Source organism: Mustelus asterias, chromosome 2 (assembly GCF_964213995.1).
Source record: "Mustelus asterias chromosome 2, sMusAst1.hap1.1, whole genome shotgun sequence".
Taxonomy (NCBI): domain Eukaryota; kingdom Metazoa; phylum Chordata; class Chondrichthyes; order Carcharhiniformes; family Triakidae; genus Mustelus; species Mustelus asterias.
The window spans coordinates 125,920,060-125,947,357 of record NC_135802.1 but is presented as its reverse complement, the minus strand read 5'-3'; the positions used below and the strand labels follow the sequence as shown (position 1 = coordinate 125,947,357).

Genomic DNA, 27,298 nt, shown 5'->3' with positions numbered 1-27,298 from the left:
AAGCAGAATGATCTTCGTAAAGAGGTAGAGGTGGTGGAAATCAGTCAAAATTAATTGGCAGGAGGAACAGAAAATGCAGTTCTAGGGTTAGTTAAGTGAGTTGTATATTTTATACTGTATCCATGGTCTGCTACCCAGGTCCTATCCGCATAGCTCCACATATTTACCCTGCTAATCCCCTAACCCACAAATCTAGGGACACTACAGGGCAATTTAGCATGGCCAATCTATGTAACCTGCACATTTTGGATTGTGGGAGGAAACTGGAGCACCTGGGTGAAACCCACGCAGATACGGGGAGAACATGCAAACTCCACACGGACAGTCACCCAAGGCTGGAATTGAACTCAGGTCCCTGGCACTGTGAGGCAGCAGTGCTAACCATTGTGCCATTCCTTAATGATGATGAGCTAGGGTCTGAACTTTTGACACTGCAATATATCAGGGAGGGAGAAGTTACCTGGACATTTTGTTCCAGGAGGCAGTCACACTCTTTAAACTGGGTACTTCAGATTTGGTACATAGTCAGCTACAGAAGATGTGAGGCAGACATGGGATCTAGAAGGTAGCAATGGAGGAGCCTCAGCCCTTCTTTATTCTTTCATGAGATGTAGGTATCACTGGTTAGGCCAACATTTATTGCCCATTCATAATTTTGATTTGATTTGATTTATTATTGTCACATGTATTAACATACAGTGAAAAGTATTGTTTCTTGCGCGCTATACAGACAAAACATACCGTTCATAGAAAAGGAAACGAGAGAGTGCAGAATGTAGTGTTACAGTCATAGCTAGGGGGTAGAGAAAGATCAACTTAATGCAAGGCAATTCTATTCAAAAGTCTGACAGCAGCAGGGAAGAAGCTGTTCTTTTGAGTCAGTTGGTACGTGATCTCAGACTTCTGTATCTTTTTCCCGAAGAAAGAAGATGGAAGAGAACATGTCCAAGGTGCATGTGGTCCTTAATTATACTGGCTGTTTTGCCGAGCAGGGAGTGTAGACAGAGTCAATGGATGGGAGGCTGATTTGTGTGATGGATTGGGCTACATTCACGACCTTTTGTACTTCCTTGTGGTCTTGGGAAGAGCAGGAGCCGTACCAAACTGTGATACAACCAGAAAGAATGCTTTCTATGGTGCATCTGTAAAAGTTGGTGAGGGTCGTAGCTAACATGCCAAATTTCCTTAGTCTTCTGGGAAAGTTGATGGGTTTTCTTAACTATAGGGTCTTAACTATAGTACCCTTAAGAAGGTGGTGGTGAGCCATCTTCTTAAACTGCTGGAGTTCGTATGGTGCAGGTACACCCACAGTGCTGTTAAGGAGAGGAGTTCCAGGATTTTGACACAGCAATAGTGAAGGAATGGTGATATAGTTCCAAATCAAAATGATATGTGGCTTGGAGAGGAACTTCCAGGTGGAGGTGTTCCATGCCCTTGTTTTTAAGAGGTTGCAGCTTTGGAAGGTCTGTTAAAGGAGTCTTGGCAAGTTGATGCAGTGTATCTTGTAGATGGTGCACACTGCTGCCACTGTGAACTGGTGGTGGAAAGAGTGAATGTTTAATGTGGTGGTTGGGGTGCTGATGAAGTTAGTTGCTTTGCTCTGGATTGTGTTGAGCTGCTCAAGTATTGTTGGAGCTGCACTCATCCAGGCAAGTGAAGAAGAGTCTGTCACATTACTCACTTGTGTCTTGTAGATGGCGCACAGGTTTTGGTGAGATAGGAAATGAGATGCTCTGCACAGAATTCCCAACTGTTGACTTGCACTTTTGGCCACAGTATTCATACAACTGGTCCAGTTAAGTTTCTGAACAATGTTGGAGGAGATCATTGCCTGGAACTTGTGTGACACAAATATACCACTTATCAGCCCAAGCCTGAATGTTCCCCAGATTTTGCTGCACGTAGCTATGAACTCTTTAATTATCTGAATGAAATTGAACACTATGCAATCATCAGAGAACATGCCCACTTCTGACTTCATGATGGAGGGAAGGTCATTCATAGAGTCATAGAATCCCTACAGTGCAGAAGGAGGCCATTCGGCCCAATGAGTCTGCACCAACCACAATCTCACCCATGCCCTATTCCTGTAACTCCACATATTCGTCATTGACGAAGAAACTGTTTAGATAGATGCACTGTCGGGTAGATATCAGTGTTGTAGCTGTACCAGAAGAGTTTTGGCTAGAGGCATGACTTTTTCCTGGGGCACAAGCCTTCAGCATTTCAGCCAGGATAATGTCAGGGCCCATAGCCTTTGCTTTAGCCAGTGTATTCAGAATACATTAATTGCTGAAAAGTGGCATCTATGATGCTGTGAACCTCAGGGAAAAACCAAGATGGACCAGCTACCTGGAATATCTGGCTTGGGGAGAATTTTCCCATCCCGTCCACCACTGGAATCATAATGGGCGGGATACGGACCATACAAAAGTCCGTTGACCTCGGGCAGGATTTTCTGATTGCGGGGCGAATGCGACCGGAAAATCCCATCGCTAAGGTCTTTTGCCCTAACATGATGGATTCCTCCATCATTAAGGATGGAACCTTCTCATCTTGTTAAATGTTTAATTGTCCATCATTCACAAGCGGATGTGGCAGGATTGCAGATCTTTGTTCTGCTCTGTTGGTTTTTGGAATTACTTAGCTCTGTCTACAAAACACTAGTTCTGCTGTTTAGCATGCATATAATCCTGTATTGTAACTTCACCAGGTTGATACCTCAGGTTTCTTCATGTCTGGTGCTATCCCTGCCTATAGAAACATAGAAACCCTACAGTGCAGAAGGAGGCCATTCGGCCCATCGAGTCTGCACCGACCACAATCCCACCCAGGCCCTCCCCCCACATATTTTACCCACTAATCCCTCTAACCTACGCATCCCAGGACTCTAAGGGACAATTTTTAACCTGGCCAATCAACCTAACCCGCACATCTTTGGACTGTGGGAGGAAACCGGAGCACCCGGAGGAAACCCACATATACATATATGTTCTCCTATACATCTCATTGAATCTAGGTCAATGCCCTGGATTTCTGATATCCTGGACAGATTGTGGTGAAATACAATTTTGCTACTGCTGATGGCCTACAGCACCTCACGCTTGCCCAATTTTGAGCAGCTCAATCTGTTTTAAATCTGTCCCATTTGGCATGGTGCGAATGTCACACAATGTAGAGGAGAGTTTCTTCAGTGTGAAGATGGGACTTCATCTCCACATAGGCTGTACACTGGTCACTCCTACCAACACTGTCAGGGACAGATGTACCTGCAACAGTTAGCTATTGGTGAGGATGAGGTCCAGTGGTTTTTCCTTTCTGTTGGTTCTCTCACCTGCTACAAGCCCAGTTAGGATCTGGCCAGCTCAGTCCATGGTGGTGCCATTGAGCTACTGAGTGGACATTGAATTCTCCCACCCAAAATCCATTCTATGCCTTTGATTTCTTCAGTGCTTCATCCAAGTAGTGTTCAACATGGTGGGGTACTGATATATCAGCTAAGAAGGGGCAATAGGTGGACAACAGCAGGTTTCCTTGCTCATGTTTGACCTGATGCCATGAGACTATGGGTCCATAACCAATGTTTAGAATTGCCAGGCTCCCTCTCTCCTGATTGTACACCATTGTACAGCCACCTCTGGTGGGTCTATCTTGCAATGAAGCAGTACATAGCTAGGACTGATGGTGGAGGAATCTGGAACATTGATGGTAAGATATGATATAGTGAGTGTGACTGTGTCAGGTTGTTGCTTGACTAGTACGTGGGACAGTTCTCCTGATTTAGGCACAAATCCTGAGATATTAGTGGGGAGGACTTTGCAGAGTGGACTGGACATGGTGTGCTTTGTCATACCTTGTACCTAGGTCAATGTAAAGTGGTCCATCTGATCTTATTCGTAATTGATTTTATGAATCAACCACATTGCTTTAATGTGCGGCACAGTAGCACAGTGGTTAGCACTGCTGCTTCACAGCTCCAGGGACCTGGGTTCGATTCCAGCCTTGGGTCACTGTCTGTGTGGAGTTTGCACATTCTCCTCGTGTCTGCGTGGTTTCCTCTGGGTGCTCCAGTTTCCTCCTACAGTCCAAAGATGTGCGGGTTAGGTTGATTGGCCATGCTAAAATTGCCCCTTAGTGTCCTGAGATGCGTAGGTTAGAGGGATTAGCGGGTAAATGTGTAGGGATATTGGGGTAGGGCCCCGGGTGGGATTGTGGTTGGTGCAGACTCGATGGGCCAGATGGCTTCTTTCTGCACTGTAGGGTTTCTATGATTTCTATGATCTTTTGAGACCGGAGTCACGTGTGGGCCAGACTGGATAAAGTTGTTAGATTAACTTTTCTAAAGAAGATTAAATAACTTGATGGGTTTTTATGACAATTGACAGTTTCATGATGATTGCTGACACTAGCTTTTTCTTATAGACTTAGTGCTAGACTGAGCCTGTAGTAGGTGGTGAGGGAACCAACAAGAGGGAAAAACGTATTTGACCTCATCTTCATCAATCCACCCGTTGCAGATGCATCTGACAATGACAGTAGCGGTAGGAATGTTCAGTGCAAATCCTCGTGGAAACAAAGTCCTACCTTTACATTGTGTTTTTTTTTACTTCTCTTACTGGATGTGGGATTTGCTGGAAAGGCCAGCATTTGTTGCCCATCCCTGATGGGCTTGCTGGGCCACTTTGGAGGGCAGTTCAAAAAATCAACCACATTGCTGTTGGTCTTGAGTCACATGTAGAAATGTGACAATTTTCCAGGAATAGCATTGGGGACTTGTGCTCCAGAACCCCTAGCCAATTGGTTCCAGTACAGCTACAACACTGGCATCTACCAAACAATGTTGAAAACTGCCCTGATATATCTTGTACACATAAAGCAGGACAACTCCAACCTACCCAATTACCGGCCCATCAGTCTATTCTCAATCATCGGTAAAGTGATGTAAGGGGTCATCAACAGTGCTCTCAAGTGGCACATACTTAGCTATAACTTGCTCACTGACACGCAGGGCAGTATTTTACCGGCATGTCAGCCCAAGGTTCGTACGATCCCGCCCGAGGCCAACGGAGAATGCCAATCTCCGAGCCTCACCTGTCCCTGGAATTGGGGCAGGTGTGCCGGTAAAATTCTGGCCTCAGTTTGAGTCTGGCAGGGTCACTCAATTCCTGAACTCATTAGAGCATTGGTTCAAACATGGACAAAAAAGTTGAACTTCAGAAGTGAAGTGAGAGTGACTGCCCTTGATATCAATGCCACATTTTACCGAGTGCAACATGAAGAAGCCCTAGCAAAACTGGAGTCAGTGGGAATCAGGGGTAAAATGCTCCACTGGTTGGAATCATACCTGACATAAAGATTGTGGTTGTCGGAGGTCAATCACCTCAGCTCCAGGACATCACTGCAAGAGTTTCCCATGTTCATCTGCTTCATCAATGACCTTCCCTCCATCATCAATGACTTTCCCTCCATCATAAGGACAGAAGTGAGGATGTTCAGTGATGATTGAACAATGTTCAGCATCATTCACAACTCCTCAGGTACTGAAGTAGTTCATGTACAAATGCAGAAAAACATGGATAATTTCCCTGGCTTGAGCCGTCAAATGGCAAGTAAATTAAGGATGGGCAATAAATGCTGGCCTAGCCAGTGAAGCCCACATCCCTTCAATGAATAAAATATATATAATTCATTGAATCGTTGGAATAGATTATTCAAAAATTAAACTATGTCAATTATCTGCTTCAGGACTATTATGAATGCTTTGCTTCTTGTACAATTATTCACTTAAATGAAAATTACCTGGCACATATATCGAGGAGAAGCAAATGTGGTAAAATGTTCAAGTGGTTAAAGAAAAACAAAATGCTGTTGACCAGGAGAATGCCTTGTTCATTTTCAAACCAGTGAACAGAGGCAGGACTTTCATTTAATGCCTCATCTTAAAGATGGCACTTACAACAATGGAGCTATCCTTCAATACTACACTGAACTGTTCATCTGGATTATGTGTTAAAGTCAGGGGCTCAAATCCACAACCCTTCTGATCTAGAGACAAAAGAGATACTAATTGAAATATATACAAAACCAGTGTTAAGAACTTTCCTCAAGTTTGGTGATTCCCAAAAGATCTTTTGAATAATCATATTTCAGAAGATATGCAAATTTTCGCTAATATATAGACTTGTATCCATTGTAAAAGATCTGTTGGAATGAATGGTTCAAACCACAGTTATATCAAATTTTGAAATTTAGTCAAAAAATCAAAATATAGAAAGAAAACCTAAACATTTCAAGAAGACTTGTTAACTGTGACAACATTAGTGAATGGAAAGTCATGGGACCCCATGCCTAAATTCTCAACAGGAGCTCCTGGCAGGTTAACTTCTGGCAAGGTAAGGGAATGGAACAGATTTGTAAAAACTATGCCTGTACAGTTACTTTTTATCCATCTCGCATAGAACTGGGCAATTTCCACATTTTTCTTACCTATTTCACAGACACTTGCCAACGCAAACATATAAAAACCAAAGATCTACTTACTAAATTTAGGAATGTGAGATACTTCCACTGACCAGCGTATAAGAACACTCCTGTAAGCGGGTGATCAGACTGCGTACTAAGAAGTAAATAAATAAGAAAAAGATACCACACAAAAGTGGTGATATGATACACTCCAGACACTGCTGTTGAAGCCATACCTGTTCCTTTGGCTGAAGTGATAGCATGAGCATGACATTAATCTTATAATCTCACTGGATCCTACCATTTCCCATCAGGCATGGGTGAGCCAAGCATGACACTGAAACAAATGAAATACATTTTATTACTCTCAAAGGGAGATTATTTTCTCCTCTCTAAAGTCTGTTTTCCCTGTTTCTCCAAACAACTGTGAATTGATTCTCTTGGCAGTTCAGTACTAACAGACTTCAAATGTGAACATGATTCACAATCATAAATAGACCAGTCAAAACCATTTAAGTTCAGTGCTTGTGCAATGTAAATCAGTAGACGGGATACAAAGGACTCATTGTTTGCTAATATTCATGCAGTGCCACTTCTTGTAATGTTTCCATACAAAGTAGAGCTTCACTAACATTATAGCCCGCGCTGTGGAAGTTGAACAACAATTTACTTAACAGTTCGTATTTATCACAAAATGAAAGTGTTTTCATTGTAGAAAACTATTTTGTCCATTTAATTAATCCCTTGTGGACTTGATGACTCACTGTTCTGATTGCAGCTTCACACGTGTCAAACACAACACTGAGCAATTGAGGCCATCTGTCTGCCTATCTATGGGGTAAATTACAAGTTAGTGTTTGCTCATGGGAGGGGAATGGGATCCCGTGCCTAAATTCTCAACATAGGTTCTTGGCAAGCAATTTTATTAGTAAGAAGTCTCACGACATCAGGTTAAAGTCCAACAGATTTATTTGGTAGCAAAAGCCACTAGCTTTCGGAGCGAAGGAGCAGCAAGCGCTCCGAAAGCTAGTGGCTTTTGCTACCAAATAAACCTGTTGGACTTTAACCTGGTGTTGTGAGACTTCTGACTGTGTTTACCCCAGTCCAACGCCAGCATCTCCACATCAAGCAATTTTATAGCGGGGAATACATTTCTCTATGCAGTTTGTTTTATTATCCACCTCATCAGAACTGAGTAAGTTCCCATATTTTGTATTGGGAGTTGAGGTCAATGTATCCAATTTTCCTGGTTATTAAAGACAATGATCAGGAGTTAAGAAAGGCTGAGAATCAGATATTTATCCCCATGATCAATTATAAATATGTCCTTCCATTGGTCGAATTTCTACTGCAGGAGTGCTAACTCATAAAATTTACCCTTATAAGTGTGTTCACCTCTCCTGCTAGCTATCAGACATCCAGCAATCCATTCATCTATTATCTATATCTACACTTAAATCTGTGTGTGTTTCTAACCACCTATTTATCAATCTATCTTACAAAGATATTCTTACAAAGATGTGTTACATAGAATATAGATCTATAATGACATTGGCTGGACATATATGCATATATACACATATATATATATTGAACTTTTTGAAAAGAACACATTTGCTAAGCAAAGGACACTGGCCTACAGCAGCTACTTCATTGCATTTGCAAAGGACACAGGGCGGAATTTCCCAGTCCAAATCCCTGCGGCGGTTTTGATGGCAGGCGTGGAGAATCTGGCAAGAGGCAAAAAGTCAGAAACCTGCTTGTATAAAATCCTCTGGCAATTCTCCCAATGGCGGGTTAATCGCGGGCTGCTCTTCCACACAGCAGGTGACATAAATACTGGCTGGGATTCTCCCATTGCAACCCGCAACTTTTCTGGCGAGTTGGGCGGGAGATTCACGTGAAGGCCATTCCACGGTTTTCCCGACAGTTTTTACAACCTGCGCGCATCTACCAGTCAGAGAAAAATGGCGCCGCCGGGAATCTGCTGAAAATCGGCAGGCCGCTGTTTAGCATGAGTTTACATAACTTTGCGTGCCATTATCGGAATCCACATGGCAATCTCCGCCCACGTCTGCATCTCCCACCTCTTTGGCGTGATGTAATTTTGGCGCGAATCAGAATAAGTATTTAAAAGTCGCAACCTGGCATGGCAGCCCTGAACTGATGTGAGGAGGTAAGTGCTGCTAGCGGAGCGCAGGGGATGTTGCAGGCAGGCCCTGGAGATGCCTAGTGGCCTTCCTCCTGCTGCCTTCAGGTTTTGGCCCATTGACGAGTGATATCTGTGGTGGGATGGGTGGGGTGGGGGGGGGAGTTGGGGAGGGGGGCTTCCATTTCCTCACAGCTTCCTGGGTGAGGTTCTGTCAGGGAGACCCGCTCCCCCCCGCCCACCCACTCCAAGTAAGAGACAGCCTCGAGGGCTCCCGCTCTCTTCCTCCACCCCCCCTCCAAGCAGCGCTGAAGCTTACGGTGGGAAGCAGCCTCAATGGCTCTCGCTTCCCCTCCCCCCCTCCACAGCACTTTGCAGTGGCATTGTCTTGCTGCGGGGCGTGGTCAGGGACTCTACGAAGTGCTGGTGTTCCAGGGTGGGGGAGGAGTGTACCACGTGCTGACTGAGGCCTAACCAGATGAAGCAGCTGCTTCTCCAGGCTGGATTGCAGAGGTTCAGACTTGGCTGCATGGAATCTGCTGTCACAGGGCACACATCTGGTGCTGCTTTGCAGTCTGTCCCTGCCCTGTGACACGGACCAGCAACACATGCCTGTAACAGATACTGCAGTTGCACACATAGCAATGGCTCAAGGGTGCGTATTGCCCATGTCTGCACACCGACCTGCATAATCTGTGCTAGCAATTGTCATGATGGGCATCTCACACAACCCTAATCGGGCCACTCATGGCACCATGGATTGTGTGGGGTTGCCAGTTCCCACAAGTGGGGATGCTGGTCCAAGTGAGGGATTGCGGTGGTGCTGGGTCTAAGTAGTCAATGATAATGATCCATCATTCTATGCTCTTTCCAAACCCCACTGTGCAGATGGATCTCGGTTTGCTTGATCTGGAGCTGGCCATGTTGGTGGCAGCAGGGGTGGAGGAGGAGGCAGCGGCTGAGGAAGTGGTGGGCCTGGAGAGACCACCGCAAGAGCAGCCACCACCAGACCCTCAGGAAGGAGGGCAGGGGGCTGCTTCTGAGGGCCAGGAGGTGGGTTAGCAGGCTCCCAAAAGGGTGCACAGAAGGCGGAGGGTGCCGAGGGCAAGGAGATACAGGCCCCGTAATTCCTTCGAGGCCCTCTCGGTGGAGATGTGCTGTTGCCCGTTGCACTTGTCCAAGACCACGGTGCGTCACATTTGTGAGGTGCTTTCACACCTGGCACCTCAGGGGAGCGGCGGCCACCTGCTCCCTGTGGATGTGAGGGTGACTGCAGCCCTCAATTGTAATGCCTCCGGGTCATTCCAGGCTCCCAGTGGTGACCTAGTAGGGATCTCCCAGGCCTCTGTGCACAGAATTGTGTGGCAGGTCACAGATGCCCGGGCAGGGCAGTTCATTAATTTAGATGTGGGCCATGCACAGCAGGAGGCCCGGGTTCTCAGCTTTGCATCCTTCGCCAGGATCCCGAATGTGCAGGGTGCAGTGGATGGAATGCACATCGCTTTGCAGGCCCCCCATGCAGAACTGCAGCAATTTTTGAACCAGAATGGGTTCCACTCCCTGAACGTTCAAATTGTCTGTGACCATCAGCTCAAGATCATGCACGTCAATGCACACCATCCAGGGAGTGTCCATGACAGCTTTCTGATCCGCCAGTCCCTGGACATCCCTGGGCTCTTTGAAGACCAGCCCAGGCTCCTGGGATGGCTACTGGGTGACAAGGGTTACCCGCTAAGAACATGGCTGATCCTGTGTGGAGGCCCCAGACTGAGGCGGTTACCTGCTACAACAAGGCCCATGCAGCCATCTGGTCCATCATTGAGCGGTGCATCGGCCTGCTAAAGATGCGGTCCCGTTGCTTGGACTGCTCTGGGGGGGCCCTCCAGTATGACTCTGTGCTTGCTTCACATATCGTTATCATTTGCTGCGCTTTCATAGAAATCATCATAGAAATCATAGAAACCCTACAGCACAGAAAGAGGCCATTCGGCCCATCGAGTCTGCACCGACCACAATCCCACCCAGGCCCTACCCCCATATCCCTACATATTTACCCACTAATCCCTCTAACCTACACATCTCAGGACTCGAACGGGCAATTTTTTAGCACGGCCAATCAACCTAACCCGCACATCTTTGCACAACATCACCCAGCAGCGGGGAGACCAGCTGGAGCAGGAGGAGGAGGAGTGGTGGGCGAGGTGGGCACCTCACCATATGAAGAGCCGGAGGAAAGACGGCTGGCGGTAATGGCAGGTATCCGGCAAGGAAGGGCAGCGAGGGACGCCTTGATTGCAGCCCGCTTCACCTAGCTGGTGCTGTGCAGTGAGGGGGGTGCAACCAACACACATCCACCACACCCCAGGAGCAAGTGCAGCCGCTATTCCCTCTCCAAACCAACCTGGGCCCTCAAACCACCACATCAGCCTTCCCCTGCTCCTGTCATCCCATCAGCCTATCCCCCAGAAACATCCGACCCAATTAATGTGTCTGGGCTGGCAATGATTGCGAGTCTTGGTTGAAGGCTGGAGGATGATGACGACTCGCTGTTGTGCACACTGGGATCCTGCCCCTGGCGCAATTCAAGTCTGACTCCTACCTGTACTCCAAATGCACGCTGCTACCCTGGCCACTGTAGCTGTAAGGGTTGGGGACATATGATTTTTGGCCCGGGGGGGGGGGGAGGGGGGGGGGTGGAGAAGAGAATCAGAGACACATTAGTCACAGCATGATGTGCAATTAAGTTTATCGTGCTCTTAACATAAATGATTACCAAACCCTGACTAATGCTGACCTTCACCCCCATGCCCTCTAGTGAACTAGATTCAGGACTTTTGGGAGAATCCCCCCCACTATTTCCATTCATTTGCATTGTATAGATGCTGATTAAAACAGCTGTCGCCGGTGTACTAGTAGGCTTTCCCATCTTGCATTTCATCAGCGGGGAATCTTGTCAGCGTCAAACCCAATTGATAAAGAGTGACTTGCATAAGATGGTCCTCAGTTCACCAAAAACTTAGAACATAGAACATAGAACAGTACAGCACAGAACAGGCCCTTCGGCCCACGTTGTTGTGCCGAGCTTTGTCTGAAACCCAGATCAAGCTATTTCCTCCCTATCATCCCGAAGTACTCCATGTGCCTATCCAATAGCTTCTTAAATGTTCCTAAAGTTTCTGACTCCACTATCACTGCAGGCAGTCCATTCCACACCCCAACCACTCTCTGAGTAAAATACCTACCTCGGACATCCTTCCTATATCTCCCACCATGAACCCTATAGTTATGCCCCCTAGTTACCACTCCATTCACCCGAGGAAATAGTCTTTGAACGTTCACTCTATCTATCCCCCTCATCATCTTATAAACCTCTATCAAGTCACCTCTCAACCTCCTCCGCTCCAAAAAGAAAAGCCCAAGTTCCCTCAACCTTTCCTCATAAGACCTACCCTCCAAACCAGGCAGCATCCTGGTAAATCTCCTTTGCACTCTTTCCAGTGTCTCCACATCCTTCTTATAGTGAGGTGACCAGAACTGCACACAATATTCCAAATGTGGTCTCACCAAGGTCCTGTACATTTGCAGCATAACCCCACGGCTCTTAAACTCAAACCCCCTGTTAATGAACGCCAACACACTATAGGCCTTCTTCACGGCTCTATCCACTTGAGTGGCAACCTTCAGAGATCTATGGATATGAACCCCAAGATCTCTCTGTTCCTCCACATTCTTCAGAACCCTACTTTTGACCCTGTAATCCACATTTAAATTTGTCCTACCAAAATGAATCACCTCGCATTTGTCAGGGTTAAACTCCATTTGCCATTTTTCAGCCCAGCTCTGCATCCTATCTATATTTCTTTGCAGCCTACAACAGCCCTCCACCTCATCCACTACTCCACCAATCTTGGTGTCATCAGCAAATTTACTGATCCACCCTTCAGCCCCCTCCTCCAAGTCATTTATAAAAATGACAAATAGCAGAGGACCAAGCACTGATCCCTGTGGCACTCCGCTGGTAACCGGTTTCCAGTCCGAAAATTTTCCATCCACCACCACCCTCTGTCTTCTGTTAGATAGCCAGTTATCTATCCAATCGGCCAAACTTCCTTCTATCCCACACATCCTTACTTTCTTCATAAGCCGACCATGGGGGACTTTATCAAATGCCTTACTAAAATCCATGTATATGACATCAACTGCACTACCTTCATCTACATACTTAGTTACCTCCTCAAAAAATTCTATCAAATTTGTGAGGCAAGACTTGCCCTTCACAAATCCGTGCTGACTATCCCGGATTAAGCTGCATCTTTCTAAATGGTCGTAAATCCTATCCCTGAGGACCTTTTCCATCAACATACCGACCACTGAAGTAAGACTAACAGGCCTATAATTACCAGGGTCATTTCTATTCCCTTTCTTAAACAGAGGAACCACATTCGCCACTCTCCAGTCCTCTGGCACCACCCCCGTGGACAGTGAGGACCCAAAGATCAATGCCAAAGGCATATCTCATCCCTTGCCTCCCAAAGACTCCTAGGATATATTTCATCAGGCCCAAGGGACTTATCAACTTATCAACTTTCAAAATTGCGAGTACATCTTCCCTCCGAACATCTACTTCCTCCAGCCTATCAGCCTGTGACACCCTCTCTTCCTCAAAAACATGGCCCCTCTCCTTGGTGAACACCGAAGAAAAGTATTCATTCATCACCTCTCCTATCTCTTCTGACTCCATGCACAAATTCCCACTGCCGTCCTTGACCGGCCCCAACCTCACCCTGGTCATTCTTTTTTCCTCACATAAGAGTAAAAAGCCTTGGGGTTTTCCTTGATCCGACCCGCCAAGGACTTCTCATGCCCCCTCCTAGCTCTCCTAAGCCCCTTTTTCAGCTCATTTCTTGCTAACTTGTAACCCTCCATCGAGCCAACTGAACCTTGTTTTCTCAACCTTATATATGCTTCCTTCTTCCTCTTGACAAGACATTCCACCTCTTTTGTGAACCATGGTTCCCTCACTCAGCCATTTCCTCTCTGCCTGGCAGGGACATACCTATCAAGGACACGCAGTATTTGTTCCTTGAAAAAGTTCCACTTTTCATTCGTGCCTTTCCCTGACAATTTCTGTTCCCATCCTATGCTTCCTAATTCCCGCCTGATTGCATCATAATTACCTCTCCCCCAATTGTAAACTGTGCCCTGCCGCATGGCCCTCTCCCTCTCCATTGCAATAACAAAAGACACCGAATTGTGATCACTATCTCCAAAGTGCTCTCCCACAACCAAATCCAACACTTGGTCCGGTTCATTTCCCATTACCAAATCCAATGTGGCCCCACCTCTTGTCGGCTTATCCACATATTGTGTCAGGAACCCCTCCTGCACACACTGCACAAAAATTGCCCCATCCGAACTATTCGACCTATAAAGGCTCCAATGAATATTTGGAAAGTTGAAGTCCCCCATGACAACTACCCTGTGACCCCCCACACCTATCCATAATCTGCTTAGCAATTTCTTGCTCCACATCTCTATTACTATTTGGGGGCCTATAGTAAACTCCTAACAACGTGACCGCTCCTTTCCTATTCCTAACCTCAGCCCATATTACCTCTGTAGGCAGATCCCCTTCGAAATGCCTTTCTGCAGCCGTTACACTCTCCTTGATTAACAGTGCCACTCCTCCACCTCTTATACCAGCTACCCTACACTTACTGAAACATCTATACCCCGGAACTTCCAACAACCATTCCTGTCCTTGTTTTACCCATGTCTCCGTAATGGCCACAACATCGTAGTCCCAAGTACCAATCCACGCCCCAAGTTCACCTACCTTATTTCGGATGCTCCTTGCATTGAAGTAGACACACTTCAACCCACCTTCTTGTCTGCTGGTACCCACCTTTGACCATGATACCCTTCCCAGTACCTCACTACACTCACTGACCTCCGGACTACAACTCCTTTTCCCATCCCCCTGACAAATTAGTTTAAACCCCCCCGAAGAGCTGTAGCAAATTTCCCTCCCAGGATATTGGTGCCCCTCTGGTTCAGGTGCACCCCATCCTGTTGGTACAGGTCCCACCTTCCCCAGAAAGTGTTCCAATTATCCACATAGCTGAAACCCTCCCTCCTACACCATCCCTGCATCCATGTGTTTAACTGCACTCTCTCCCTGTTCCTCAACTCGCTATCCCGTGGCACCGGCAACATACCAGAGATGACAACCTGTTTTGTCCTGGCTCTTAGCTTCCACCCCAGCTCCCTGAATTCCTGTTTTAAATCCCCGTCCCCTCTCTTACCTATGTCTTTGGTGCCGACGTGCACCACGACTTGTGACTGTTCCCCCTCCCCCTTTAGAATCCTGAAGACACGGTCGGAGATGTCACGGACCCTGGCATCCGGGAGGCAACATACCATCCGTGAGTCTCTCTTGTTGCCACAGAACCTCCTATCTATCCCTCTAACAAACGAGTCCCCAATAACTATAGCTCTACCGCTCTCCCCCTTTCCCTTCTGAGCCACAGGGACGGACTCAGAGCTGGCGATCTGGTCACTGCGGCTTACCACTGGTAGGTCGCCCCCCTCACCTGTATCCAAAGTGGAATACTTGTTGCTAAGGGGAACGACCACAGGGGACCACAGCACCGACTGCTTCCTCCCAGCCCCTCTCACTGTCACCCATCTATTTTCATTCCCTGGAGCAACTATATCCCTGAAGCTTGTGTCTATGGCCCTCTCTGCCTCCCTGATGACCCTAAGCTCATCCAACTCCAGCTTCCTAATGCGGTCTTGGAGGAGCTGCAGATGGGTGCACCTCCCACAGGTGTAATCAGCAGGGACACTGACGGTGTCCCTCACCTCAAACATTCTGCAGGAGGTACATTGCACTGCCTTCACTTCCATCCCCACCATATAATTTACTGCTACAAAGAAAAAGAATTGCTCCAATGGAACACTGAACCCTTTTTCCCCTTCCTCAGAGTGCACTGGGAAAGAAGTTTAAAAAGCAGGAACACAGAGCGGTGACAGTTTAAAGAGTGGAAACACAGAGCGGTGACAGTTTAAAAAGCAGGAACACAGAGTGGCGACAGATGAAACCCAAAACTGAGATTAAATCCAAACAACTGAGATTAAACCCAAACAACTGATATTAAACCCAAACAACTGAGATTAAATCCAAACAACTGAGATTAAATCCAAACAACTGAGATTAAATCCAAACAACTGAGATTAAATCCAAACAACTGAGATTAAATCCAAACAATTGAGATTAATCCCAAACAACTGAGATTAAATCCAAACAACTGAGATTAATCCCAAACAACTGAGATTAAATCCAAACAACTGAGATTAAATCCAAACAACTGAGATTAAATCCAAACAACTGAGATTAAATCCAAACAACTGAGATTAATCCCAAACAACTGAGATTAAATCCAAACAACTGAGATTAAATCCAAACAACTGAGATTAAATCCAAACAACTGAGATTAAATCCAAACAACTGAGATTAAATCCAAACAACTGAGATTAATCCCAAACAACTGAGATTAAATCCAAACAAACTGAGTTTAAATCCAAACAATTGAGATTAATCCCAAACAACTGAGATTAAATCCAAACAATTGAGATTAATCCCAAACAACTGAGATTAAATCCAAACAACTGAGATTAAATCCAAACAATTGAGATTAATCCCAAACAACTGAGATTAAATCCAAACAACTGAGATTAAATCCAAACAATTGAGATTAATCCCAAACAACTGAGATTAAATCCAAACAACTGAGATTAAATCCAAACAAACTGAGATTAAATCCAAACAACTGAGATTAAATCCAAACAACTGAGATTAAATCCAAACAACTGAGATTAAACCCAAACAACTTGGAGGTGAGTGCAACGCACAAAGCCTTTCTGCCATAGTGGTTGGTAAGTTGATGGAGAGGATCCTGAGAGACAGGATTTATGATCATCTAGAGAAGTTTAGTATGATCAAAAGTAGTCAGCACGGCTTTGTCAAGGGCAGGTCGTGCCTTACGAGCCTGGTTGAGTTCTTTGAAAATGTGACCAAACACATTGACGAAGGAAGAGCGGTGGATGTGGTCTATATGGACTTCAGCAAGGCGTTCGATAAGGTCCCCCATGCAAGACTTCTTGAGAAAGTGAGAGGGCATGGGATCCAAGGGGCTGTTGTCTTGTGGATCCAGAACTGGCTTGCCTGCAGAAGGCAGAGAGTGGCTGTGGAGGGGTCTTTCTCTGCATGGAGGTCAGTGACCAGTGGAGTGCCCCAGGGATCTGTTCTGGGACCCTTGCTGTTTGTCATTTTCATAAATGACCTGGATGAGGAAGTGGAGGGATGGGTGGTAAGTTTGCTGACGACACCAAGGTAGGTGGTGTTGTGGATAGTTTGGAGGGATGTCAGAAGTTGCAGCGAGACATAGATAGGATGCAAGACTGGGCGGAGAAGTGGCAGATGGACTTCAACCCGGATAAGTGTGTGGTGATCCATTTTGGCAGATCCAATGGGATGAAGCAGCAGTATAATATGAAGGGTACCATTCTTAGCAGTGTAGAGGATCAGAAGGACCTTGGGGTCCGGGTCCATAGGACTCTTAAATCGGCCTCGCAGGTGGAGGATGCGGTCAAGAAGGCGTACGGCGTACTGGCCTTCATTAATCGAGGGATTGAGTTTAGGAGTCGGGAGATAATGCTGCAGCTTTATAGGACCCTGGTTAGACCCCACTTGGAGTACTGCGCGCAGTTCTGGTCACCTCATTACAGGAAAGATGTTGAAGCCATTGAAAGGGTGCAGAGGAGATTTACAAGGATGTTGCCTGGATTGGGGGGCATGCCTTATGAGGATAGGTTGAGGGAGCTTGGTCTCTTCTCCCTGGAGAGACGAAGGATGAGAGGTGACCTGATAGAGGTTTACAAGATGTTGAGAGGTCTGGATAGGGTAGACTCTCAGAGGCTATTTCCAAGGGCTGAAATGGTTGCTACGAGAGGACACAGGTTTAAGGTGCTGGGGGGTAGGTACACAGGAGATGTCAGGGGTAAGTTTTTCACTCAGAGGGTGGTGGGTGAGTGGAATCGGCTGATGTCGGTGGTGGTGGAGGCAAACTCGTTGGGGTCTTTTAAGAGACTTCTGGATGAGTACATGGGATTTAATGGGATTGAGGGCTATAGATAGGACTAGAGGTGGGGATGTGATCGGCGCAACTTGTGTGCCGAAGGGCCTGTTTGTGCTGTGGCTTTCTATGTTCTATGCTCTTGGTGTGCTATGTACCACTCTGCTGGAGCAGTTCCTGTCCTTCATCTCCATGCCGAGCTGATCTTCATGCACAGCACCGTGCTACTGGACTCCTGGAACTTCCTGTATCATTATCTCAGAGCAGTACTGCATCTCGGGTTGGAGAGTACAGGGGTCTCATTCCCACCAATACCTGTCTCTATCTGGACAGCACTGTGCTGCAGTACCCATGCGGCCACCACAACAAAGGTATGAAGTTCGATTGGAGGTGAGTTGCGAGGTAAAGCCGGAATGGGATAGGCAGACGAAAACAAGAGGAGCAATGTGGAAGGAAGGTTGTGCAATGGTCAAGGGTCAAGGGCTCACGATGGCAGGTAGAGGGGCAAGGAGATGGATGAAGAGGATGAACAATGGAAGGCTGAGGGGAGGAAAGTTGGATCCTGGCAAGGCTTCATGACACGCAAAAAGCAAGGGGGCTCTAAGGGCTAGCACATGCATTTCTGGATGAATGCATGCAGATGGCAGCTTATGGGGTGGCATGGTGACACAGTGGTTAGCACTGCTGCCTTACAGCGCCAGGGACCCGAGTTCAATTCCCGGCTTGGGTGACTGTCTGTGTGTAGTTTGCACATTCTCCCCGTGTCTGTGTGGGCTTCCTCCGGGTGCTCCGGTTTCCTCCCACAGTCTGAAAGATGTGCTGGTTAGGTACATTGCCTGAACAGACGCCGGAGTGTGGCGACTAGGGGAACTTCACAGTAACTTCATTGCAGTGTTAATGTAAGTGTTACTTGTGACTAATGAATAAACTTATGGGATGGGCGCATGTTAGTGCGGCACATTAGGGATGGTTCACACAACCACTAAACAGGTCGGGATTGCAGTAGTTTGTGAAGGTCACTGTTGTCCATGGTCCTTTTTGGACACAGGAACTATGTCAAGGCTCCTGTTTAAGTTCAGAGGTTGGCAGACAGGAGCCACTAGTGCAGAAATTCCTGCTGCAAATTGAAAGGAATCACAGATGGAAGGCAGTCCAGGAGCTATGTGGGCCTCACAGTCTGAAGTCAGAGATAGGAGATAGTGCAGCAACCATGCAGCAGGAGCAATCAAGGGAAGCATGGTGTAACCTAGCTGCAGGGAGAGGCAAGGGCATGTGCTCCAAAGGAAAAATGCACAGCTTAGTATGTGGGGCTGTCCTACAATTGATGTTCCTGGATGTGGTGGGTTCTGTATTGGGTTGAAGAGGGCATGGTGATGGTCACAGATGGAATCTGCAGCCTGTAGATGGGAAACACAAAGGAAAAGGGAAAGAGGGGGGGTATGTGAAGCTCTCAAGGGCAGGGGGGTGGGTGCAAGTGATGATGCACACAGCCTCCAAATGGGGTGGGTACAGATCCACGTTCAGCATAGGCAGGTGGTGGCTTCGGGAGATGGGGGGTAGGATGGTGTGTGTCAATGCCCACACCACAATCACAGGATCCAGTATTAGTGGGGGAAGCTGGAGAATAACAGGTGGCATCTCTACCTGCACATAATGAGGCTCAAACTCCATCATGCAATAAAAGGAGTAGCACCACCATCTCAACACTCAGGTAAAATGGCATATTCCAAAATCACAGTGGTTAGCACTGCTGCCGCACAGCCCCAGGGACCTGGGTTCGATTCCAGCCATGGTTAACTGTCCGAGTGGAATTTCCATGTTCACCTCACTCGGACAGTTAACCATGGCTGGTTTCCTCCCACACTCCACAGATGTGCAGGTTAGGTGGATTGGCCATGCTAAATTGTCCCTTAATGTTTGTCCCAAGATGTGTAGAGGATTTAGGTGAATTAGCAGTGTAAATGTGTGGGGTTACGGGGATAGGGCACGGGGGTAGGGTGCTGGGTGGGCCTGGTAAGATGCTCTTCCGGAGAGTTCGTGCAGACTCAATTGGCCAAATGTCCTCCGTCTGCACTGTAGGGATTTTATGAAACTGTGAATTCCCGACAACACACAAGGTTATGATAGCACATGCCAATCAGGTTGACATCACATAAATGTTAATTTTAAAAGGCGACACTAAGAGTATGAAAAAATTTGAACCTCAGAATAAGAGGATTGCAAAGATCCTAATCAAAATGCTTTCAGCTGACCATTACATTCACATACCCATGAACGGTTTTCAAAAAGTGCAATTTATTCAGAGTGATAGAGTAACCATTACATTGAAGTGACATTAAAACTTTTTAACTTTCCTAACTTTTTCACTATGCTTTGGTGCAATGCCGACATCTGCAGCAGGAGAGGAGGCAGCCTGCTGACTGCTACATCCTGATACCTGTGATGACCTTGGCCGACGTCCTCTGGTGGCCAAAACCTTGGAGGAACCCGGCCTCATCATTGTCTCCTGTTCAGGGACAGACGCATACTCAGTGGCTTGAGCTGCTGGAGTTGGCATGGTCATAGGCTGCACACTCTTGGGATTTCCAGCTGATGCAGATCCTCCCTGTGGGTCCAGGAGGCTCCAGTATGACTCCTGGAGGAGTTGGAGCACCTGGAGAGAGGTGCACTTGGAGAGAGCCTGGACCTATGTGGGCTGCATTCTGATGGTGTACACTAGAATGTGTGGCCAAGAAGGGCAGGGCTGAGCGCAAATCCAGCATGACCTCCTGGACTAAGGTCTCCCTGGTGGTTGCCAACTTTCCCATGCTGGCCTTCAGGCATTCACACATTTGACCCACAACACCCAACGGAACGAAGAAGGACTCCTCCATCATGCACTGACGAGTGACTGTCGAATCTCTGCCTGATGTTCCACTGCCTCCCATTGCACCTTCGCCAGTGAGCTAACAGCCACTTCCAGACGCTCATCATCTGACTCAGATTATGCAGGCGGCATGTTTCCAGCAGACCTCCGAGTGCCAGAGACCTGGGCTGTCCCTGCCTCTGACTGCTGCAGGAAAATGTCTGTGAGGTATTCTCCAGAAAGTGACCCCGGGTCTAACCTTGAACTACAACCCACTGCGCTGGTGGGGAGTATGGGTGAGCGTTGTGACATTCTCCTCAAGTCCCCTCATCTTCAGATGCGCCTCGGGAGCCTGGAGAGCTGCTTAGGTGGCTAGCTGGCCGAGGTCTGCAGGTACCTGCAAAAGACAAAAGGACAGTTGAAGTGGATGAGCTGAAGTTAATTCAAAGTAGATTGCATTCACTTTGAATTGCAGGATTGGGTAAAATGATGGAACTGATTTCTGTACTAGACTGTTGTGGGAGGTCAAGTTCTGCTTCACCACAAGAGCAATCTTGGTCCTCGCAGTGAGTTCTGCAACAGCCTCCTCAAACTCGGTGAGGCCAATCATCTCTGCCCGTCCCTCCCCAATTCTGGACTTGCTCTTGCTTGTTGTGCACAAGTTTGGCCTGTATGGGGACAAAAGAAAGAGATGTGATGAGAGGGACAAACACTGGCGTTCAAACAACTCCAATTGTTTTCAGGATAGTGGCATTGTGAGTCTTGTTGAGGGAGTGAGTGTTGATGTGTTTCCCCGCTAATGGATGTGTGAGATCCGTGAAGAGAGTAGCGGTTTGAGTTCATGATGCCATACTGAGAGTTTGAGAGTGAAGGGAGCTGAGAGAACTTACCCTGGAGGAGCGGATGACAATATTAATTCACTACCTGCACTAGATGGGGCTCCGTGGGCAGTTGGTAGCTGTGCTGATCTCCTGGGCATCAGTCTCCCAGGCCAGCGAGGTGAGGTTTGTGTGCTTCTCAAGCCATCCCTAGGGTAGATGACATGCCAGTGTGCCTGTACTCCCCAAAAAAGGACCTCAAGGGACCTAGTGCTGAAAGCTGGTGCTACCTTTTCTTGAGGCTGCCAGCCTTTTCTCTCTGGGTTTCAGACATTTTAGAGGGTTCGGTGAAGGCTGGAATCTTTGAACCCACCAGCTGAGGATGAGAAGATGATTCAGCTGCTGGCATGCCAGGAGAGTTGAAGGGGAGCTTGCCTGTGCATAATTAATGAGGTTCCAAGTGCTGAATCTGGCATGGGATCCCTCTATTCTGGTTGGCAGGACAGGTGCTGCTGGAGCAGCCCACCATTGTAATAAATCTCAAAATAGGAGAATTCCACCCACAGAGTCTACAGAGCTCTCAGAGACAGTGGTTAAAATAAAATAAACTCCTCTTGAAACCAGAGACGTCACTCAGCTAGTAGGTGGAATATAGTGGATTTGAACTAACAGTCAGAGACTGTCACAGGGCTAACCCCATCTCTCTTTCTCTGAAGCCTCTCTCAAAGCTAAGCAGCTTGCGATTTGAAAATCCACTAAAAGACTCATTGCTGCAGCTGAGAGTTCTTAAAGGAGGATTCCAAATCAACACCACTATCTCCAGGAGAAAAGAGAATTAACCAGTGACAGCGGGGGGAAGTGACCCTTGGAGTCTTCAACATTGACTCTGGACCCCGTGAGGCCTCACAGTATCAGGACAAACAAGGACAAGGAAACCTCCTGCTAATTATCAGCTACTGCCTTTCTTCAGCTGATGAATCAGTAATGCTTTGCATTATACACCACTTGGGAGAAGCACTTGTGGTAGAAACAGCTCTGGGTGGGAGCCTTCAAAATGATCACCAAGAGTGGCTCAAATACACCACAACTGACAGAGACCATAAGACATAGGAGCAGAATTAGGCCACTCGGCCCATTCGAGTCTGCTCCGCCATTTAATCATGGCTGATTTTTTTTCTCATCCCCATTCTCCTTCCTTTTCCCCATAACCCCTGATCCCCTTATTAATCAAGAACCTATCTCTGTCTTAAAGACACTCAATGACCTGGCCTCCACAGCCTTCTGTGGCAAACAGTTCCACAGATTCACCACTCTCTGGCTGAAGAAATTCCTCCTCATCTCTGCTTTAAAGGATTGTCCCTTTAGCCTGAGGTTGAGCGCTCTGGTTCTAGTTTTTCCTACTAGTGGAAACATCCTCTCCACGTCCACTCTATCCAGGCCTCACAGTATCCTGTAAGTTTCAATAAGATCCCCCCTCATCCTTCTAAACTCCGAGTACAGACCCAGAGTCCTCAACCGTTCCTTATACGACAAACTCTTCATTCCAGGGATCATTTTTGTGAACCTCCTCTGGACCCTTTCCGAGTACATCCTTCCTTCGAGCTGACCAAGTCCTGAAGGACAGATCTGCCTGACTGGGCCTGCTGCAGGTGATGAGAGAACCAACAAGACAGAAAAATCTTCTTGACCTCATCCTCATCTATAGTTCCATGGTCTGGGTTACATAGGATACATTGAACTAATTTGGCAGAAGAGGGGACACAGACTGTTAGCAGAATAGGGACATAGCATAATACAATAAAACAATCATGTCAGAGGGAGTACAGTTGTATTAAATTTCAAGGGAGTAAGACAAGGCTGGATGGCCTCTACTTTAATGCCAGGACTACTACAGATAATAATTTGAGTTAAGGACGAGGATTGACACATGGAATTGTGATATAGTAGCCATCACAGAGACATGGTTGAGGGAGGGAGAGGATTGGCAGCTCAACATTTCGGGATATAGAATCTTCAGGAGGGACAGGTGAGGGGGCAATACATTATTAGTTAAGGAGTTAGTTATTGCAGAAAGAAATGATATCTTGGAGGGGGCATCGAATGAAGCTTTGTGGGTAGAGCTTAGGTATAAAAAGGGGCAGCCACATTGCTAGGTGTTCATTATAGACCCCCCAGATAGTCAGTGGGAAATTAAGGAGCAAAAATGTGCACAATTCACAGAGGTGTATAAAAACATTAATAGGGCAATTATATTTGGTGATTTCAACTTTCCCAACACTATTTGGGATAGACATCGTATGTTCTTGAAATAATAACTTTTTAGATATGTACACTTTCAATATGTAGAGGGTCCAACAAGGGACAGCGCAGTGTTGGGCCTAATTCTGGGAAATGAAGCTGGACAGGTTGTTGGGGTGGTAGTGGTGGGGGAGCATTTTAGTGATAGTGACCACAACATGGTACAATTTAAGCTTGGATTGGGGGTAGAGCGCATTTTAGTAAAATAAGGCAGGATCTAGCCAAGGTAGACTGGGAACAACTACTTATGGGGAAATCCACAGAAGAGCAGTGGGCAATGTTCAAAAAGGAAATGGGGAGGGTAAAGGCCCAACTTGTTTTCTCCATGGTGATAGGAAGGAGTAACCAGCCCAGGGAACCATACATGACCAGAGATATTCAGGATATAATGAGAAGGAAAAGAAAGGCTTTTAACAGGCAAATCAGCAGAGGCATTAGTGAAGTACAGAAAATGCAGGATGGATCTTCAGAAAGCAATTGGGAGAGCAAAGAGGGGATATGAGAAAACTCTGGCTGGTAAAACTAAGGAAAATCCCAAGATATCAATGGGAAGAGGATAATCGGGAAGAATGGGGCCCATTACGGGCCAAGATGGTAATCAATGGGTGAAACCAAACGACATCAGCAGAGTATTGAACAAATACTTCACATCTGTCTTCACCCAAGAAAATGAAGGTGAAGGTTTGCAATTCTGGGAGAGAGGCTGCAAGGTTCTTGAGCAAATTGACATAAGGAGTGACTAGGTATGGGAGTGTTGGCAGGCTTAAGAACATAAGAAATAGGAGCAGGAGTAGGCCATCTAGCCCCTCGAGCCTGCCCCGCCATTTAATAAGATCATGGCTGATCTGAAGTGAATCAGTTCCACTTACCCGCCTGCTCCCCATAACCCTTAATTCCCCAACCGATCAGAAATCCATCTATCCGTGACTTAAACATATTCAACGAGGTAGCCTCCACCACTTCAGTGGGCAGAGAATTCCAGAGATTCACCACCCTCTGAGAGAAGAAGTTCCTCCTCAACTCTGTCCTAAACTGACCCCCCTTTATTTTGAGGCTGTGCCCTCTAGTTCTGGTTTCCTTTCTTAGTGGAAAGAATCTCTCCACTTCTACCCTATCCAGCCCCTTCATTATCTTATATACCTCTATAAGATCACCCCTCAGCCTTCTAAACTCCAACGAGTACAAACTTAATCTGCTCAATCTCTCCTCATAATCTACACCCCTCATCTCCGGTATCAACCTGGTGAACCTTCTCTGCACTCCCGCCAAGGCCAATATATCCTTCCGCAAATAAGGGGACCAAAACTGCACACAGTATTCCAGCTGCGGCCTCACCAGTGCCTTGTACAGATGCAGCAAGACTTCTCTGCTTTTATATTCTATCCCCCTCGCGATAAATGCCAACATCTCATTTGCCTTCTTGATCACCTGTTGTACTTGTAGACTGAGATTTTGCGACTCATGCACAAGGACCCCCAGGTCCCTTTGCACAGTAGCATGTTGTAATTTTTTTCTATTTAAATAATAATCCAATTTGCTATTATTTCTTCCAAAGTGAGTATCCTCGCATTTGCCAACGTTATACTCCATCTGCCAGATCCTCGCCCACTCACAGCCTATTCAAATCTCTCTGCAGACCTTCCGCTTCCTCCACGCAATTCACTTTCCCACTTATCTTCGTGTCGTCAGCAAACTTTGTTACCCGACACTCAGTCCCCTCCTCCAGATCATCTATGTAAATAGTAAACAGTTGAGGCCCCAGTATCGATCCCTGCAGCACGCCACTAGTCACCATCTGCCAACCAGAAAAGCACCCATTTATTCCAACTCTCTGTTTCCTGTTGGATAGCCAATCCCCAATCCACGCTAACACCCTACCCCCAAATCTGTGTGCCCCAATCTTCTGCAGCAACCTTTTGTGAGGCACCTTATCGAATGCTTTTTGGAAATCCAAAAACACCACATCTACCGGTTCCCCTCTGTCAACCGCACTAGTCACATCTTCATAAAAATCCAGTAAGTTTGTCAAACACGACTTGCCTCTCATGAATCCACGCTGCGTCTGCTTGATCGAACCATTCTTAAAGTGGACTTAAAAGTGGACAAAGGCTTAAAAGGCTTAAAAGTGGACAAAGCTCCAGGTCCAGAGGAATTGTGTCCCAGGCTGCTAAGGGACATCTGCTCCTCAGTAAGAGGAAGTTCCATCTTTGAGAGTTGTTAGCTGATCAGATTGGCTGACAGCTCTAGCAGTCGCAGCAGTGCCAGAATGGAGTTGTGGGCGAGAGAGGTAAAAGGGGCCATTTTGGAGGAACAAAGACAATGCGCAAAATCTTTGTCAATGTTGCCCCTGAGGCACAAAGGGCATCCCTGAATGGTGTGCCTCCTTCCTTACCACCTTTACAATTTTTAAAAAAAGCATAATCTGCCTACTCCCACCTGTCTTCCCATGTCATCCATTTTATGGTGCATGTAGTAAATTATGTGAGTCAATTAGCTTGTTAACAAGCCCAAATTGATCCTTAATTTTTAAAAACAATTTGCTGGGGGGGCTGTGAATGTTTGTGCCTGCCCATCTTCTGTGTTATTATTAGGGCCAGCTCAGGGTTGGGTATCTAACCTGCCCCCTCACCATGAGGTACTGTACACAAATCTTGAAAAGTGTTCTCCGTTGGTTTTTCTGGCTGCAGCAGGTTTCTCAAAACGCCGAACATTTTACTTCGCCACGAGGTCTTATTCCCGGTGACAAAAATACCAAACCATTCGTTATAGGCCGTCCATGACTCAGCCTCTTTATCAAATGTCCCAATCAACCCAAACTTTCCTGCCATATCTCTGTATCGACTGCAGGAGATTCCCTGGACAAGGCCCGAAGCCTGTTTTTCCTGCGCTGGCTATTGCGCTCGCTTCTCCCCAGTACTTGGTATTGTCACACCCGACAACTGAGTTCCTTTGATCGTTCGCAACCCGAAGCTAGGAATGGTCATGGAGACTGACTTTAAACGTCTGATGGTTCCTGAGTCCATCTACTGTCTGGGCGGCATTTTACGGTCTTGCTCGACCTGAGACTGGAAAATCCCACCCGAAGTCAACGGACCTTCCTATTATCTGCCCCTCGTCCACTCTGATTCCCATGGCGGGCGGGGCGGTAGAATTCTGGCGACTATCTCCTACGATGCCTTCTTACCCTCATGATCCTACTTGTCCTTCAAGGATTTCCTTCTTTACTGTGCACTGTGAGTCTCTAGACGGTCCGCGTTGAAGGTTCATGTCCTTCACTTTACAGGCCATCGAAACACACCACCTTCATTGCCAGTGTTAAATCCATTATGCTCAGGGAACACAGCTCTTTATTATGTCTATTTGCTCCACATACCACACATTGACTGCCCATTCTGGGCGGATCCCAATAACTCACCCCATACCTGAGGTCACATGACCTATTCCTTTAAAGAGGCGATGCCCCAACATACATAACACATACGGATATGCTGAATTTTTAAATAAGTAGTCATAGAGTCATAGAGGTTTATAGCATGGAAAGTAATTGTTTTTTAAAAGAGCCGTACAGGCCAAAAATGGCTAGGAATGT

The 27,298-nt window shown here is 46.8% G+C and overlaps 1 protein-coding gene across 2 annotated transcripts in view; it reads right to left on the bottom strand.

Annotated features, from left to right (window-relative positions):
• LOC144511083 (androgen-dependent TFPI-regulating protein-like) overlaps nucleotides 1–27,298 on the bottom strand; it is a 237,261-nt gene that overhangs the window by 121,933 nt on the left and 88,030 nt on the right. Inside the window, exon 1 of one of the 2 annotated variants that reach the window (XM_078241068.1) lies at nucleotides 6,541–6,696. The exons of the other annotated variant lie outside the window; for it this stretch is intronic. Coding sequence (XP_078097194.1) covers nucleotides 6,541–6,696 — 156 coding nt within the window. Of the gene's footprint in view, nucleotides 1–6,540; nucleotides 6,697–27,298 lie in introns of those variants that run through there. 2 annotated transcript variants of the gene reach the window in all.